This window comes from Emys orbicularis, chromosome 8 (genome assembly GCF_028017835.1).
Source record: "Emys orbicularis isolate rEmyOrb1 chromosome 8, rEmyOrb1.hap1, whole genome shotgun sequence".
In the NCBI taxonomy this organism is placed as follows: domain Eukaryota; kingdom Metazoa; phylum Chordata; order Testudines; family Emydidae; genus Emys; species Emys orbicularis.
This window is the reverse complement of record NC_088690.1, coordinates 107,819,162-107,836,587: the sequence shown is the minus strand read 5'-3', so window position 1 is coordinate 107,836,587 and position 17,426 is coordinate 107,819,162. Positions and strand designations below refer to the sequence as shown.

At 53.7% G+C, this 17,426-nt stretch overlaps 1 protein-coding gene across 2 annotated transcripts in view; it reads left to right on the top strand.

Moving 5' to 3' along the window:
- The window catches only part of ANXA6 (annexin A6), a 28,569-nt gene extending 12,693 nt beyond the window's left edge, over nt 1-15,876 (top strand). Inside the window, exons 13-24 of one of the 2 annotated variants that reach the window (XM_065408977.1) lie at nt 715-796; nt 2,583-2,677; nt 3,457-3,570; nt 4,805-4,895; nt 5,826-5,905; nt 7,084-7,137; nt 10,349-10,366; nt 12,709-12,802; nt 13,328-13,423; nt 14,474-14,532; nt 14,859-14,981; nt 15,474-15,876. In XM_065408977.1, coding sequence (XP_065265049.1) covers nt 715-796; nt 2,583-2,677; nt 3,457-3,570; nt 4,805-4,895; nt 5,826-5,905; nt 7,084-7,137; nt 10,349-10,366; nt 12,709-12,802; nt 13,328-13,423; nt 14,474-14,532; nt 14,859-14,981; nt 15,474-15,533 — 966 coding nt within the window. In that variant the 3' untranslated portion in view covers nt 15,534-15,876. The remainder of the gene's footprint in view (nt 1-714; nt 797-2,582; nt 2,678-3,456; nt 3,571-4,804; nt 4,896-5,825; nt 5,906-7,083; nt 7,138-10,348; nt 10,367-12,708; nt 12,803-13,327; nt 13,424-14,473; nt 14,533-14,858; nt 14,982-15,473) is intronic. The other variant, XM_065408978.1, reaches the window with a different exon arrangement.
- Nucleotides 15,877-17,426: the final 1,550 nt, after the last annotated feature.

Sequence of the window (17,426 nt, the reverse complement as noted above, 5' to 3'; positions counted from 1 at the left end):
CCTTGTGTTCACCACATTAATGGTGTTGCACTGATGAGGCATCCCAGGGCTCGGGGGCGGGGGGGGGGGGGAAGGTGATGGGGGTGGACCCCCTGAGGAATGGCAGCACAGCAGATCTTCTAGGAACCTTTTGCAGATCTTGGGTGTGTGACCAGGGGGCTCAGTCCCCAGCAGCGAGGCTGTTCAAGGAGCCCCCTGGGAATGTTGCCTGGCAGAGTATTAGATGAGGAGCAGGGTTGGGTTGGGTGGCAAGGACCTTCCCAGCCCAGTCAGCCTGTGGAGGGGCACGGACGGCTCCGTTCCTGTTGGTGAGAGCTGCATGAGGACACCCGAGGGTAGAATTTGGCCTAATGCGGGAGGGGAAAGACTTTCATCCCCTTTGTGCTGCTGACCCCAGTTCTCAGCTCTGTCCCTTCGCCTGGCGTGGGAGGTGGTGAAGCCCAGTCTGGCTCTCGTGCAGCATGAGGCGAGGATGGTATTTATACAAGCAACAGCGCCTCCTCTTCAGGGCTTCTTGGCTATTTCCTTCCCTGGGGGCCAGTATCTGGACACTGCTGGCTCGGCATCCACACACAGACCCCCACCTGCTTTCTAATCCCACTAGCTGCTTTGCCTTTGGCTTGCTGGTTAACACGCCTTCTCCCTCTGTTTCTTCTCCTCTCCTGGCCCAGTGGGCTTCTGGATTTAATCTAAAACCTCTTAACCTTTCTGCAGCTGAGAGGAACCGTGCGCCCAGCTGCAGACTTTAATGCTGATGGTGACGCAAAGGTGCTGAGGAAGGCAATGAAGGGACTTGGTAAGTAGGACACTGTGGGCACTGGTGGAAGGTGGGTGGCCCTGTCTCCTCTGTCTTCTGGGGAAATGTTCCACTCCCTAGTGGATTCTAGAGCAGAAAACCCGTGAAGGACTGAGACTATCTGCATAAAGATCTAGAAACATAATTCTGCAGATCGACTGGAATAAAGAACTGTCAGCATTAGGCTCAGGCAGCTGGAGTTGGAGCTGCGTAGAGTGCAAAGCTTGTAGTGAAGGATTTACTCAGAGAGTTTGGCCCATTTTCCATATCACTGATTGTCCCTCAACAGACGGACTTTGTTTTGCATGTTTTCTGCAAACATATTTCAGCCTAAAAGGCATCTGCAAACTCTTCACACCAGTGAGTATGCCTTCAAGTGTTAGAGATTTGCACGGGTGTGACTGGTCACGAAAGTCATGTGATTTTTTTTCTGTTCCCCCATTGGATGGTCTAACTTTTAGAAGCTACTTCCACCCAATATGAATTTTATTTAGTTAGGGAACAAACTTTGATTCCTGAGTAGACGATTCTGGGCCATGGGCCACAAATCCCCTTCTCATGAACACTTGGGTTCCTGCCCTTTGCTTGTGCACATCTTTGTGGGAAGGAAACAGGAAGAGAGGAGCACCTGGGTGACTGAGATGTTTGTGGATAGTTGCTCTCAATTCACCCAGCTCTGGTCTACAAGTAGGAAGGGAGGGGCTGTTTGGGATGGCCCAGGAGGGATATCAGAGGATGTGATTAAATGTGATCAAAGGGAAATTTAGACTAAATATCAGGACGCTTCCTGCCAGTGGGATCTCCCGGAGTGTCTCTCTCTCTCTGGACAGCTAAAGCCCATCTCTTAGGTCATTGAAAATTAGACTGGAGAACATACAGTAGGGAACAGCCCTTCGCTGGCAGGCTGATAAACTAATCAGGCCCTTTGGTGTCTATATTGAGGAAAGTGTCTGGGGTACCTGACTCTGGCTCTCAGGGCTAGCAGTGTAGGCACTTGGGCTCTGGCTGGAGCCTGGCATCTGAAACCCAGCAAGGGGGGAGGGTCTCACAGCCCAGGCCTGTACGTCTACTTTCCTATTTGTAGCCCCACAAGCCTGAGTCATGGTGCCATGGCTGACACACTGTGGGTCAGGAGGAAGCAGGGTTAATGTCAACCTAACAGTTAGCTGTAGCCTCACCTTTCTCCTGGTAGGGGAGAATCCCAGAATCGTAGCTACCCGAGCTAGAAAAGACCCATTAGACTTTCAGTGGGACTTAGGCGCCTAAGTCACTTTTGAAAATGGGACTTGCTCCTCACTGATTTCTTGAAAATTCTCCCCCGAGTGTCCGATTGTTTTGCTGGCGGAAGTTGCTGTTGCCAACTATGCTCAGCTCTCTGGTCAGGTTCTCCCCATGACTGGCAGACGCTGCACAAGCCCAGCCCTGGGGAGTGCTGCCAATTTGGGGTGATCATGTGATACCACTGCCTTGGAGGTGCTGTGCTGACTGACTCTGAATACCAGGCCTGTTGTTAGAAACGGCCTTAGGGTGGGGAAGGCTTCTGCCCCAAGCCCCTCACAATCCTGCTGAGAAGGGTCTAGATAGCGGAGCTCCCAGTCCCCTAGATACCCAGCTTTCCGCCTCACAGGCCTTGTGGCAGCAAACACGTCTCAGGAGCTTGGACTTTGCTGGGTGGCCCTGTCTAGAGCCTGGACTGGCTCAGTCTGTGCCTACCTGTCCTTCAGGCCCATCCCCGCAGTGCGAAGTCCCCTGGTCTTCACGTGGGCTGGTTTCTGTGTCATTGCAGGCACTGACGAAGGCGCCATCATTGATGTGGTCACACAGAGGAGCAACGCTCAGAGACAGGAGATCTTGAGAACCTACAAGTCTCACTTTGGCAGGGTAATGATGCAAGCTCCTTTCCCCTTACGCTTCCTGCCACCTTCCCGTCCTTTCTGCTCTTTCCCTTCCGTCTGGTTGCTCATTTTCACCTTCTCTTTCCCCGCTACTGTCTCCTCTGTCTCCACTAGGCCTGACGAAGCTGTGAGAGGGGAAAGACTCACAGACAGAGTTCAGCATCTTTCGTATCTATCCCTTTTCTGTGAGACAAATCCCAGTCAGGAAGGAGTCTGGTCTTTAGTTGAAAGTTCTTCTGTCCGTTCTCGCCCAAATAACCCTGTCAATAAGGGCCATGTTTTCAAAATGGCCCCAGTTTTTGGATGCCTCAAGTTTTGAGTGTCCAACTTTAGACAACTTGGGGTCTGATCTTCCAAGAGCTGAGCTCCTGCTTGTGAAATGGGGTCTCCTGTGGGGCATCCCAGAACAGAGGCACTCATAATGAGAGGAGACGCTTGAGAATTTGGGCCCATTTCCATGTCTCCATAGTACCTGCACTTCACACTCATTGATGGATTTTCTCCTCATGTAACCCAAAGTGCAGAAGTATTTAGCCCCTTTTTACAGATGGGGCACTGAGGCACAGGGTAGCCTAAGTATTTGCCCATGGTATTTCTTCTTTATTCCCCTCTCTTATTCCTGCGTTCTGCACCTTTCCCCTTGCTAGCCAGCAGGGAGCGCTGAAGATTAGGGGGTAGCCATGACTTCCTCCATCACTAGCTGCTCCGAGCTGTGATTGGTGAGGAAGACAGAGTTAAACATGATGACATCCATCCCTTTTGCAGGATCTGATGGCCGATCTGAAATCAGAGCTGTCGGGAAGCTTGGCCAAGCTGATCCTTGGACTGATGATGACACCGGCACAGTTTGATGCCAAGCAGCTGAAGAAAGCCATGGAGGTAAATTGTTCCGTCGAAAAATTCTCCACAGCTGTGTCTGAGAGTTAGCCATGGTGCTCCCGCAGCACTCTAGCCAGGCTTCCAGAGCTGCGTGGCCCCGTGCACGGGAGCAATGCCATAGAGGGTGGCATCTTTCATCCAGTTGGCGATTTCCGTTTGCTTCTCCTGTTGCAACAAACGAACAGGGAGAGAGGCAGGGGATGGGCCCAGACCCAGAGCAGAAATAATCAGAATACCTAGCTCTTATGCAGCTCTTATCGGTAGATCTTAAAGCACTTTACAAAGGAAGTCAGTATGATGACAGATGGGGAAAATGAGTCGCGGGGAGGTGAAGTGACTTGCCGTAGGTCATTCAGCAGGCCAGGGGCAGAGCTGGGAATAGGACACAGGTTCACTGAGGACCCGTGCAATGCTCTACCCGCGAGGCCATGCCAGCAGGAGTTTGGGATAGGAGCTATAATGGGAAGGAAAGCAAAATGTGACAACCTGGGACAGCACCATTTGTCAGCGAAGAGAGAGATCAGCAGCTCTGGGGCAGATGCAGCTCAGAGACTTGATGTGCATCCCACGTGTCCTAATCGTCCCCACCCCAACAAGAAAACATGATGAGGATAGAGAAATACTTTGCTGTGATTCCTACCCTCTCCGGAGCCTGCTGCAGCTCTTAGCATTTAGAACAGCAGAACTTCCCTTTAAAAACCCAATGGGCACCTGCAGGATTTTCAGGGCCAAAGGGATTTTTCTTGCCTCCTTGAATCCAGAGAGCTCTTCGAGGGGCGGTGGATCACTGAATGCCTAACTGCAATGAGCGAATCCCCTGATAACTATGCGGGAGAGGAGCCAAGCCAGCAATCCAAGGAGAATAGCTTCTGTTTGCTGTGCTGTGAATTAGTCATGGCTTGAGGTCCACAAACACAGCGTTAGGTGTCACTGCCTTGGGGGATTCTCCAGTCTCCACAAATACAGAGTAAATAAACAGGAATGAGGACATAGCCACGGGGTATTTACCCTGGAGTTACCCTGTGCTTAGGGATTTTGTCTGTGAAACAAAGCGTTGCTGTGATTAAAGAGATCTTCCATATTGTGTGACTGGGATGATATGGAAATGCCCAGCCAGGAGGGTTTTCATCCTAACTTCACCAGCAACATCCCTCCAGAAGGCACTTCCCATCCCGCAGTGTGCCGTGCGTCGCTAACGTAGGGACGTGCTGTTCTCTTCCCTTTGTGCTTCCAGGGGGCTGGCACCGATGAGAACATTCTCATTGAAATTTTGGCCACTCGGAACAATCGGGAGATCCAGGCGATTAACGAGGCGTATAAAGCAGGTAAGGAAGCCAGAGGAGAGATCTTAGAGAAATGCCGGGGGGGAATCTGCCTGGGGAGAAGAGGGCTACATTTCAGCATTACTGAAAGTGAGGGACTCAAGACTCCCCCCAGTACAACTCTGCCAGGGTAAGTGGTCTATGTACCACTGCTGCTCCAGGCTTGGGTTCCTCACACAGCTCTATGAAGGCACCTGAAGCCTTCTAGGTATGGCCAGCGTCTCCCAAATGGCTCTTGCCTCCATTCAGGAGCAATAGAAACGAATGAGGTGCTTGGCACAAGTCCTGGATTTCCTGCATGTCCATCCTCAGCAAACGGGATCCCTGCCCACCTACCCAGGCTCTTGTCTTAGTGCCCATCACCATCGCTTCTCCCTGAGCGCCTGTCCTTAGAAAACGGGAGAGTCCAGGATCCCATTCCAAGCCCTTCCCCTTCTCTCCCAAACACCCGCTGCCCTGGACCAGACAGCTCCATGCGTGGTAACTAGCTGTACATGCCTGTCCTGGAGCCTCGCCATGACCCAGTTGCGTGACTCATGTCCTACCCTTGCCCTCTCCTCTGTCCACTCTTCCTCCATCTGGCCCTTTCGTTATGGAATCTGTGGAACAGAGGGCTTGTCCTTTACCATGTGGGATCAGGTGAAGGCTTTTCAGCCGGCCTCCAATTCCAAGTACCCATTGTTCCATGACCAAAACTGTGCCTGTAAAAGCTGTTGTGCATCCATTTTATGTGTGCAAATAAGGCAGCTGGATACACAGGCCGTAGGGGCAAAGGACCGCTCTCACCTGCCCCGTTCCATCCCCAGGGCCCGTGTGGTAAACATGATCAGCTGCCTGAGCAACACCGGATGCGTGAGCGGAAGGCGGGGGCTGACTCTTTGAGGTGGGATACATATTTATATTGTGTTCGGTTTTGCGCTCCTTTCTCCTCAGCCTATCGCAAATCTCTGGAGGATGCGCTGAGCTCTGACACATCAGGACACTTCAAAAGGATTCTTGTCTCCCTGGCTCTGGTAGGGTCACTTTTTCTCCAGTGTGCTTTGCTTGTGGGACTCTGGTTTTCCAATCTAACCTCTCGCAAAACTCCAGTTTCCTCATAGCCCCCTTTCTCCCCGACAGTTGACAGGATGTGGTTGTGTTTCTTCAGGTAGAATCTAAGACAGCTTGCAGAACTCAGGAATACACCAGGATGCCTTGGTGTTTGCCCATTGGTTGGCTGTACCCACTCAAATCTTTCACTTCTAGCTCCTGTGGCCTATAGGAAAGCAACATGCCAAATAGCCATCCAGTCAGACTGCAGGCTGTTGAAAAGGTCACACTCTAGGGCACATTTTTTAAAGGGGGAAACGGAGCTATAAACCCAGACAAAAATGTCCCGAGAGTCCCTGGGCCAGATCCTCAGCTGGTGTCAATCGGTGTAGCTCTCCTAAAGCTAACCTCCTGCTCTGAGGCCCGTGATGCTGTGGGGATTGACCCCGGCTGCGGAACTAGCCCCATCTCCTCTCTATTTCTGAGAAGGTAACTGAGCCCTGGACAGGAAATGTTCAGGGCTCTCAGGCAGCCTGTCCTTAACGAACAGGACTTGGTGATGCTCTATCCCAGCTGGTCAAGGAGTGTTGGAGGAAACGTACTCGGTGCGCACATGCTGGGGTGGGACTGGAGATCTAACCGTGCATGGTCCTGGAGTCTTTGTGCCCCAGTTAAACTCCTGATAAATAAATATACTGTCACTGCAGAGAACAGGGAAAATCCAGGGAGCCAGGTGGCTTAAAGGGACATTGCCACACAGATAGTACTGTGGACTCCAGTCCTCTAATTTTATACGGAACAGGCAGCAGAAGCGCTGGCTTCCCATCCCCATCCGTGTGTGTCAGGTGTCTTCTGGAGAGACCACTGGCAGGGGTGAAAAGGGAGTGCAGGCTCCAGGGAGCCCATTAGTGCTAAATGCGTGGCCTTTGGATGTAGACCTGTGTCCATTAGGAACCAGGCAGAGGTCACCAAACAGCTGTCAGCCAGCCAAGGCTTTTGCCACCAACCACGTGACCTGGCTGTGAAAGACTCTCTCTGCCACAGCTAGTAGTCTCAGCCGTCCAATATCGTTTGGGTGTGCAGCAGGGACAAGGTCCCTTCCTGCTCTGAGCAGACATTTCTTCCAAGATCCTTTCTCCATGACTGTCATGTTTAAACACAGGGCAACCGTGACGAAGGAGGAGAAGACCTCACACGAGCTCATGAAGATGCCAAGGTGAGAACTGCCCCTGCAGGTGTGCACACGTACACACATGCTCACAGACTTGGGAGTCGGTGTTATTTATCAACCTCTCCTTTGCTCCGTGGATCTGAGAATGCCCACCCCGAGACCGCCTACTCTCTCCATTTCTGGTGGGTTCCCTGGACCCAACACTGAGGCGCAGGGGCCCTTCAAAGAGTTTGCGCTGCTTAGTAGCTCTTCTTTTCCCAACCTAAAGGAAAAATCTCAATGAAATTTTCCATGAGAATAGTCTAGCTGGGGCTTGCAGAAATCACACCGTCCTGCTAGGAGAACTGGGAGGAGTTAGGGGGGTGGTGCTTCCTTTTAGAATTTAAATCAATCATTTTATTAGTTAAAAAGACGTAGAATTAGTGAGCGGGTTGGTGTCCGAGGCCCTGAATGAAGTGCTGTAACATGTGCCAGTCTGCCCAAAGGTCACTTTGGCATTGTATCGGATGGAATTTTCAGACCATTCCTTTCTGGGTTCCACGGCGGTTTCACGCTGGTTAGTGCGATCGTTGACTCTTTTCCTGTTTGTCTCCTGTCTTCGCTTTGCTCCTTCCGCCTGCCTTGAACGACACCAGCCGCTGCCCTTGGAAAGTCAACAAAGCCAAAACGTTCAAACTGGGAGCCTAACATCCGGCACCTAAACAAGGATCCTGGTCTTCTGAGGTGCTCCAATGGGAGCTGTGAGGGCTCAGCGCCTCTGCAAATCAAGCCATGGCTTCAGGTGTCCAACGTCAGGCCCCCGTGTTTGGAAAGTCTGGTCTTCATGACTCAGATGTTCCCATGCAGAAACCTACATGAAAAATGCCTAGTGAAGCGGAACCGTTTCTGGGACAAAACTATGTGTGTTTGGGTAAAACTGCCACCCTTGATTTCTGCAAGCCCTAGTTCTAATATCCTGGAGCCATTGCTGTTGTATGTAAACATACAGGGCAGCTACAAACCATGACAGAAGACAAGGTCCCTCTCCTGAGAAGCTCCCAGTCCTGCCCCCTGGATTGTAAATGTTCTTATCAAAGGAAAAACCTCTTCCCCCCTCCCCCCCACCACTTAGTTGTTCAGTAGCTAGTTTGCAAAATAGCCACCATTTTTGTGGGCCACACACAAAAAAAGTCAGATCCCCTTGCTCGCACCGCCGCTGCAGTTAGCTTAGGAAGGCTGTCCCGTGGGGAGAAGCTTAGCGCTTTCGCTTCACACAGGCTGGCGCCAGTAGCTGCTGTGGTTTTGATCCGCGGGAGTTACCGATCCCTTGCGTTTTGCTGGCAGTGACTCCGAATCTCAGAGTGGAAGGCAGCTGAAACACTGAGCTGCACCTGGTTCCTAATCTGAATCAACCAGGAACTGCTGAATTCATGATTTCAGCACAAACCCCTAAACCAGCCCGGGCTTGCTTGAAAGGCCCCTGGTCCCCAGTGAGCATGGCACGAGTACTCGGTTGGTTAGTCAACTGGAACCAGGCAAGGTTAGCCTGGTGGGGTCAAGCATGAAGACCCCCTTGACACAGCTCTGCCCTCCGCAGAGCTCACACTTCAACCCCCGTGACAAGAATCATCTCCCTTCCCCGCTGCCCACCGCACTGCACCATCTGAAGCTCCAAAGCCTGTTTACGAATCTCGCTGGCCTGAGCTATCTGAGGTGGCTTCCAAGGGCTGTTTGAATATTCTGCTGCTGCAACGCCTGTGGACACGGCGGCTCCGTGGCCCCGCCATTTGCTGCTCTCTGTGCTTGAAGCCTGTTGACATGTGCCTTTCATTAGCACGGCTGGCACTGTTCTCCTGGAGGATGTCGTTAGCATTGCTACCAGCAGAGGGGGGGCTAGCATCACTACCGCATGCTGCTGTGCGTTCCTCCTACGCCTGTCCTGTGCAGTGCTTCATTCGGGCCTGCCGCTGATTGTACCGGAGAAAGAGAGAGGCAGCGATCAGTGGCTAAAATGACCTATGCTGAGCAGATGAACTCGAAATCCCAGGCCCCTATTCAGGCCATTCCAGCCAAACTGCTCCCCATGGCTCAGCCCTGGAGGAATGCATTGGAATAATCTCACATTTCATCAGATAGCAAGACCAATGCCCTCCCCGCCCAGCGCCTGATCTTCACGCAGGCTCGGAGAGGGCAGAGTAGGTTTTCGAGGCTGGCAGAAGAGAACAACGGTCCCCATGTATTTTTGTAGGCCACCTTGTGTGTGTGGAACACCTTCCCTCTCTCCCTGCACCAAACAACCCCCCTGACCGCCTCCCAATTCCTGTGGCTTGGCCTTGCATCACCCAGCTCCTCTCTGGCATGTGCACAGGTTGCCCTTCACGTCCTCATTCCTCTCCCGCTCCGGGTACGTCCACACTGCAGTCACGGGGTGTGATTGCCGCTCAGGTACCAGAGCAGTGAGGTGGCAGCAGCTGCATGCCTGGCCCCATAATTACCCTGGCTTGGACAGCCTGTGCTGAAGTGCGCACTGCTGCCGAACCCGAGCTAGTGAGATTAAAGCTGTAATCACCCCCTGGGACTGCAGCCCAGACATTGCCTTAGCCTACAAGCTCTTCAGAGCAGGGGTCTTGTCTTCCAATGTGTTTGCAAAACTCCAGGTGCATTGATGGCGCTCTGTGAATAATAATGATGGGCAGGGATGGTGTCCCTAGCCTCTGTTTGCCAGAAGCTGGGAATGGGCAACAGGGGATGGATCACTTGATGATTCCCTGTTCTGTTCATTCCCTCTGGGGCACCTGGCACTGGCCACTGCCGGAAGACAGGATACTGGGCTAGATGGTCTGACCCAGTAGGGCCGTTCTTTTGTTTTTATGCTCCATCACCCTGCTGGGAGACCACCACCCCCAATGAGATTTCCACTGCACGCTCCGTTCTCCTCTGACCCACACGGGGATCCTCTCTTTAAGGGATTGTTAGCAGAGGAGGGGTAATGGAGTTTTCTATATTTTACCTACTGCACTTGTGAACAGCCCGATTGCCTGCCCTGGCGACCGCTGACATTTTCAGCAGCCGGGTCAGCAAAGGGCATGGCCAAGCCGCTCAGTGGCCAGAACAGTGGGCGCCTCACCAGGCGAACGTGAGTCCTCTTCTGCCACCCTTGCCTCCCTCTCTCTCGGTGGGGGGAATGATCGGTGCCTCCCCCAGGAAAGGGGGTGTGCTGCACATCTCTGACCCTGTTGCCTTCCTCTCTCCCCCCCTCTCTCTTTCTCTCTGCCAGGTGGTTGCGGAGAGCCTGGTGAGTGCCTGCCCTTTTATTCTTTGACCCCCATCTGCATGATTTACAGGGTACTACCTAGTGTGTTTGCAGTGCTGGAGGGGGAGGAGGCAGAAAAAACCTGCCCACTGCACACGCAGACCAGGCTGCAGGCACCTCCTAGGGGTTCTCTGTGCAGGGAGCTCTCCATCTCGCGCCAACCGTTCCCACGGGCCAAATCCTGCCTCCTGCCTCTGTCAGAGCTCCCCCTTGAGGTCAGCTGGGGAGTTTTGCAGGAGTGCAGGCTCCAGGCCTGAGCCCATGTGCACAGTGTCCTGGGGGAGCAGCCTAGGCAGTGGTCCAACTCCTCAATTTCTCGCACGCACACACACCCCCTCCCAGAAAGTCCCATGGGAACCCGAGTGACAAGACCGGTGATGGGTGCCTGGGAAATGTGAGTAATAGCAGAGTCCCAAGGCAGTCCCAAGTCACTTCAGAGGGGGCAGCCCTGTGGGCCCAAGCAGGGGAGACATTTGCTATGGGGAACAGGGACAGTTCCCCCCACACCTTGGTTTGTTCACACACAACTTCTCCCTCCCCCCCCCCCGAACTCTTCTGAAATGATGCCCCCGGGCCAAGTTTAGTTGTACACCACGTAGCCCCATTGACTGCCGTGGGGTTACTGCTGATTGACACTGGCCCAAGCGTTATATCTGCACTCCCAGCAATCCACAGAGGCGTCTGCAGACTTCAGCCAGACTGACAAGCCTCTCCGTGCCCAACGGGGCCCCAGGGGATGTGCCCTAGAGCCTGGCCAGGCCTCAAGGTGCACTTGGGGGCTTGAATGAAAGCTGCTTAAACAGGGCCCACGCTAAGTGGGAAGGTGCTGCACTAGGGGGAAGAGAAGGGAGATCCGATCCTTTCCAGCCGAGATGTGGAACAGCTGGGAGCCAGTCCTGTTCCCAGGGCCAGTGCCACCACTTAGGCCCCCTCCCGCCCCCGGTGGCAGTTAACCCCACCCACCCGCACCTCCCACCCGAGGAGCGCCCCCCCCCCCCGCGGCATCTTGAGCTAACCCCACCCGCCGTGGCAGCTAACCCCCCGCCACACCCAGGGATCCCCCCCTCGCAGCAGCTCCCCCCCGTGCAAGGTCCCCCTCCGCGGCAGCTAACACCGCCCAAGGAGCCCCCCCGTGGAAGCTAACCGCCCCTCCCCCCCCCGCGGCAGCTAACCCCGCCCGGGGAGCCCGCCCCAGCTCTCCTCCGCTGAGCACGCCGGCGCTGCTCTAATTCTCTAATTCTCCTCCCCTCCCAGGCTTGTGCGCCAATTGGAGGAGACTTAGAGCGGGGGCTGTGTGCTCAGCAGAGGAGGCAGAGTGGAGGTGATCTGGGGCGGGGAGTGGTTCCCCTGTGCGCCCCCCCCCCCCCCCGTTACTGCGGGTGGCCCTCCCCCCGCCCCAGCTCACCTCCACTCCACCTCCTCGCCTGAGCGGGCTTTTAGGTGTCTTGGGAGCGCCAGGGCAGAGGCGCCGGAACAGCGTGCCAGCACTTTTGCCGCATAGAGGAGGCCATTTGGCTCTCAAAATGGCGCCCACAGCATGCGTGCGAGGTCAGACCGGCGGGGCCGTTCCGGTTGTGTACGGCCCACTCAGGACCACAGCAGGCTGCTCACTAATGACTTTAGACTCTCGGGCCTGCACAGTTTTTTAGACCGGTTTAACTATTTCTATTTGCGGTGTGACTTTCTACTGAAATAGTGAAATCGGTGCAATCCCGAGGGTGGGCGCAGTTCTATCGGGATAAAGGTGCTTTGCATCAGTGTAGGCTATTCCCGTTCCCTACGGGAATAAAGCACCTTTGCACCAATACACGCCCACCCACACAGGTTTATCTCAATAACTACACCGGGTCTCGTTAAAGAGCTACAGTGTTTGTGTGTAGGCAAGGCCTGGGTAAAACATAAGATCACAGAAATGTGGGGCTGGAAGGGATCTCAGGAAGTCATCAAGTTCAGCCCTCTGGACCAGAATCAAACCTAGGGAGCTAAGTTGGTTGGGAAATAATTAACTTTCCCTGTCAAACATTTTCAACAGAAACAGAGGGGAAAAATCCTCTGTGTTGCAATTTTTCAGATTTTCACTGAAAACCACAATGTTTCTGTGTCTGGGTTTTCCTGTTTTTCAGTGAAAACCCAACTGTTTTCAAGAGAAATAGACTTTATTTTGTGAAAATCTCAGTTTTGTCAAAGAAGCTGTTTTCCTTCTGGGAAGCTTTTTGGATTGACATTTTCCCACCAACTCTCCCAGGAAGAAATGGTGTACGGCACGCCTCCTCCTGCTCTCTGCACTGTCTCCTCTCCTCCTTCATGCTTGTTTGGTTTTGCAGAAACTATCTGATGTTTCCAGCGGCGACTCCACATCCCTAGAAACCCGTTTCTTGAGCATTTTGTGCACCCGGAGTTACCCCCATCTCCGCAGAGGTAGGAGCACGTTAATCACCAGCATCTGGCCCTATGACTAGTGGTGAATTCTTTGATCTGACCTGTGGTGCCCACATTGCCGTTTCCTGGAAGAGTGAGCTTGTGACGGCCTCACCCATAGTGATGCAGCCCTTGATAAGAGGGTGGAAATTTTCCTTTCGCCCGAGGGAAGGAGTGGCAGACCCTGCACCTTTGGGTCTCTGGGTTCTGGTTGCCAACTGCGCCTGCCTTAGGAAATACCCATGTGCTGTTTTGTAACCGTTCCTTCTGGCACCTCCTTAGCCTTTCCTAACACGGACCAGAGGGCCTGATCTTCAGGTCCTAGGGGGGCGGGGCTTGGGGCAGGATGCAAAGGAGGGGCATAGGTGGCTTTGTGCCCTGCTTCCCTCCCCCCCCCCCCCCAATCTTGGGGTCAACTTGAGGCCAGTTTAGCCTGCAGCAGAACTTAGAGCGGCCTCGGGTCTGGGAGGCTGGGACTTCGTATGCTCTGGCTTGTGACGTGCTCTCTTCTCCTTTGGTCCCTAGTGTTCCAAGAGTTCATTAAAATGACTAACCATGACGTGGCGCACACCGTCCGGAAGCACATGTCTGGAGACGTGAGGGATGCCTTCGTGGCCATCGGTCAGTTCCCCGCTGTGTGCTCAGGGGGTAGCGGGGGCCCAGGATTCCACTGTGTACACTGGCCCAGTATGGGATGTTGCATGACCCTGTGGGGCTCTCTGCCATTGCCCACGGGGGTAGGGGGTAATAGGAGGCTATATAAGAAAAAGACCCAAAAAATCGGGACTGTCTCTATAAAATCGGAACATCTGGTCAACCTAGCTGGCTCTGGGGCACCTCTTCTCTCCCTGGAGCTAATCCAACAGGATCAGAGCACTGTTTTGGTTTTTCCAATAGCGGACGTAGATATTCTCCCCCCTTGTGAAATGTGGGAAAGGAACGTCCCGTCGATGTCTATGGAGCTGCTCACGTGCTCCTGCTATAAGTGTTTGGCTGGGTCGGGGCCATAGTGAGTTCAGTATACGCTCCAGTCCTGCGTTGCTGAAGTCGTGGAGAGTTTTGCAAGTGACCGCAGTGGGAACTTCGGAAGGGATTGTATTACTTAAATATTGGGATGGTATCGGGAAAGCTGTCTTTTAGTCTCTCTTGTTTTCTGTATGAAAGCCATGATCAGAATAATACTAGGGACAAACAAAAGAAAATCAGGGATTGGTTCTGGTCCATCTTCTCCATTCAGTGGAAATGAGGCAGCTGGATAATTCAGAGCCTGCTAATTACCTGCCTGGATTGGGGGGTGGGATCCTTAATGATCTTAGAGAGCAGCCTAAGCTGTGAAGTTGGGATCTAGGGTGAAATCATAGCCTCACTGAAGTCAATGGGAGTTTTGCCATTGATTTCATTGGGATTAGGTTTCCCCCTGGGTTTCTATCCCAGCCCCACTAACATTCAGGGAGGGTGGTTGCTCCCTCTGAAATACCCAAGCGGAGAGCAAACAGCGCTCCCAAGGCAAAAGCTGTTAGAAGGGCTGTGCTGTGGGGAATGATTCCCCCATGCCAGCCCCCACTGGGGTATCCTGGAGCCATACCACTATTGCTGGGGGTGTGGGGCAGCGCTGGTTGCTTGGTCCTTGGCAAGGTTTCCAGACTGCGTCTCTTCTCTCTCTGCTTGCAGTTCGGAGCGTCAAGGACAAGCCGGCTTTCTTTGCTGACAAACTCTACGACTCCATGAAGGTGAAAACAGACTCTCTGTTTGGGGTTCCCATGGCCACCTGGCGCTCTTTGCATTTTTCAGCCTGGCTGGAGCGGAGGTAGCCCTGGAGCAGTGGCTGGTATTTTCCGTTCCGTGGGTTCTGGTGAAGCATCCGTCTGGCTGCTGCAGCTGCAATAGCTCTGCCCCGCATTATGTCCAACGACAGTGTCGCTGCTGCCACGCTTCCCTGGGCACGGAGATTTGGGAAACTCATTTAATTTATCAGCTAGAGGCACGGTGGGAGGGGACCCCACCGTGCTCCCACCCTGCCCCTTTTGGTTATTGTACTTTCTCCCCACGTTGCCAGGGCATCGGCACCGATGACAGAACCCTCACCAGGATCATGGTCTCCAGGAGCGAGATCGATCTGCTGAACATCAGGCGTGTGTTCAAGGAGATGCACGAGAAGTCGCTCCACCACATGATTGAGGTGAGGAGGGGGTGGGAACTTCCCTGTCACATCCCCACTGGGCGCTGTCCTTACCATTGACCAGGAGTGGGCCATGCTTTAAAGACGTGCCTCTTAGCTCGGCCTTTGCCCTTAAAGTTGGCTGCAGGGGAGTGTCCTGGGCTCTTCTGAATCGCTGGCCATTAGTGTCACCATGGTGACTGCTGGGTGCTTTAGAAAGTCTGTTTCAGCTACTCCATCTGCCAGGGGATGCAGGATTGTGCCTGCTGGATGGTAACCAGCACTTTGTCCATTCACGCTTTAAATGTACCAGGCAGGCAGTGAACACTGTGAGTGAAAATTTCTAAGAGGCTTGTCCCCATAACGTCTGGGCACCAACGGTATTGATCCCTGCCTTCCGCTGGAGGAGATCAAAATGCTTTAAGGGCCAGCTTGCACTCCCCTTATTGCATTGTCACAAGAGTCTCCTCTCTGGCTTTTCATTTTTCTCTGGCGTTTGTTTCCTTCTTGCAGAAGGACACCTCCGGCGATTACTGCAAAGCTCTGCTGGCCATTTGCGGAGGGGACGACTAAGCTGCCCCGGGAGCCCTGTGAAAGCCCGTCCCTGTGTCTGAGCCATCACGTGCACACAGCCTAGATGTCACTGTCGCTTTTAGGGGGCTTCGGAGGACGTTCAGTTCCACTTGGAAGAAGATTCACCTTGTGCTAGAAAAACGTACCACAGAAGAGTGTAACATTGCAAGCAGTGCAGACCACCCGGGTGGTCTCGGGGTGGGGATTTTATGGGAGGGAGTGGGGGCGGGATTATTGCCTGAATTGGTGCAAGATGACTCGTGTCCAAACGTGTCACTAACCCAGGAAGTTACTGTGATATAAGAAACGTTTTAAACCACAGAAATAAAACCTTCATGTTGCTGAGCATGGAACGACTCCAGTTCGCTTATTGCAAGACCTTCATGTGCGAGAGAGCCCATCTTCTCAGCTGCCTTGTGTACGGCTGAGTGCCGCCTAGTTCTGCTATCTGATCACATTGGCTGCTGCATGCTCTGCTCCCCTCACTCCCATGGGTATTTTCCGCGGGAAATCTGTCTTTTCTTTCTGGTGGAGTGGGAACGGAATACCCAGGGGAAATAGCGGGAATGGCATGTGCAAAAACCATCCAGGAACTTCATGGTTTAATCCAAAATACAGAGCTATCGGGAGTTCCCCAAGTGCCATGTGACTCGGAGTCCACTCCAAGTGGAAACAGAAATCCAGTCCAGGATCTGTCTGAACTGGGAAGAGGTTGGTTAATTAAACGCATTGTTCATTCCCTGGCAATAGCCTATGTAAGCTTCCCTTTTCCTCTGTGAAAAATCTGGACTGGATTTCTGTACCTTTATGGAATGGACTGTGGTTACAATTCTGGATATCAGGTATTTGTGTGGATGTTGGTACAATAAAGCTGAAGTAAAAATCTGACCTTCCTGCCCTCACCTGTGATCCCATTCGTGGTTTGATGTGCTTTACAAGCTGCTAATGGGGCATTCAAAGCACATGTGCCAAAACTGTAATATGCACCTAACAATTACTTATTTTAAAATTGCGTGGATACAAAAATGTGTATCTGCAGCCGATCCGCGATCCACAAAAATTCTCTGCGGATATCCTCAGATTTGCAGGGCTCTGCTTACCGTGGCCGGGCTGAGGCTCAGAGGCACCCCCTCTTCCCCTGCCAGAGCCGGGTCAGGGATTGCTGCGCGGGCAGCTGTGGGGAGCCAGTGTGGAGTCGCTGACCCTCCACCCGTCCTCAGCCAGGTGGGGAGCCTGGGGGGTGGGGACAGGGCTGGGGGCTGCTCTCAGCCCCCCAATCCCCACACCATGGGCAGGTGGAGGGTCTGCCACGGCTCCCGGGGGGGGGGAGGGGTCTCGGGGAGGAAGAAGAAGGGAAGGGAAGGGGAAGGGTTCCACCCCTGTGAAGAGTGGACAGGCGAGGCCCCCCCCATTCCGGCACCACTGGTCACTGCTGCACGGTGACCTGCGGAACTGCCTGGTGGCTGCTCGGGCCCCCCTGCACAGGGCAGATGGAGGGTCCACCGCAGCTCTCCCCACAGCTGCCAGCCCAGCTATTCTCATGGCTGGGCTGTGGCTCCGAGCCCCCCGGCAAGAGCTGGGTCAGGGAGAGCCACGCTGGCAGCTGTGGGGAGCCGCTGCGGACCCTCCACCTGCCATGGGTAGGGGGCCCATGTCCCTGCCCCCCCAGGGCCCCCACCAAGGGCAGGTGGAGGATCCGCGCCACGGTTCCTCACAGCTGCCTGCCCAGTTCTTACCGTCAGAGCCCTGCGCGGATGCAAAATTTGTATCCGCATCCGAGCGGCTATCCACCGAAATGGTCCACAGATATAAAGTGGATACTCGCGGATTTGCAGGGCTCTACAAAAGGGCATTTTCCAATGGAAAACTGTTCCATCAAAAAAAATGTGACCC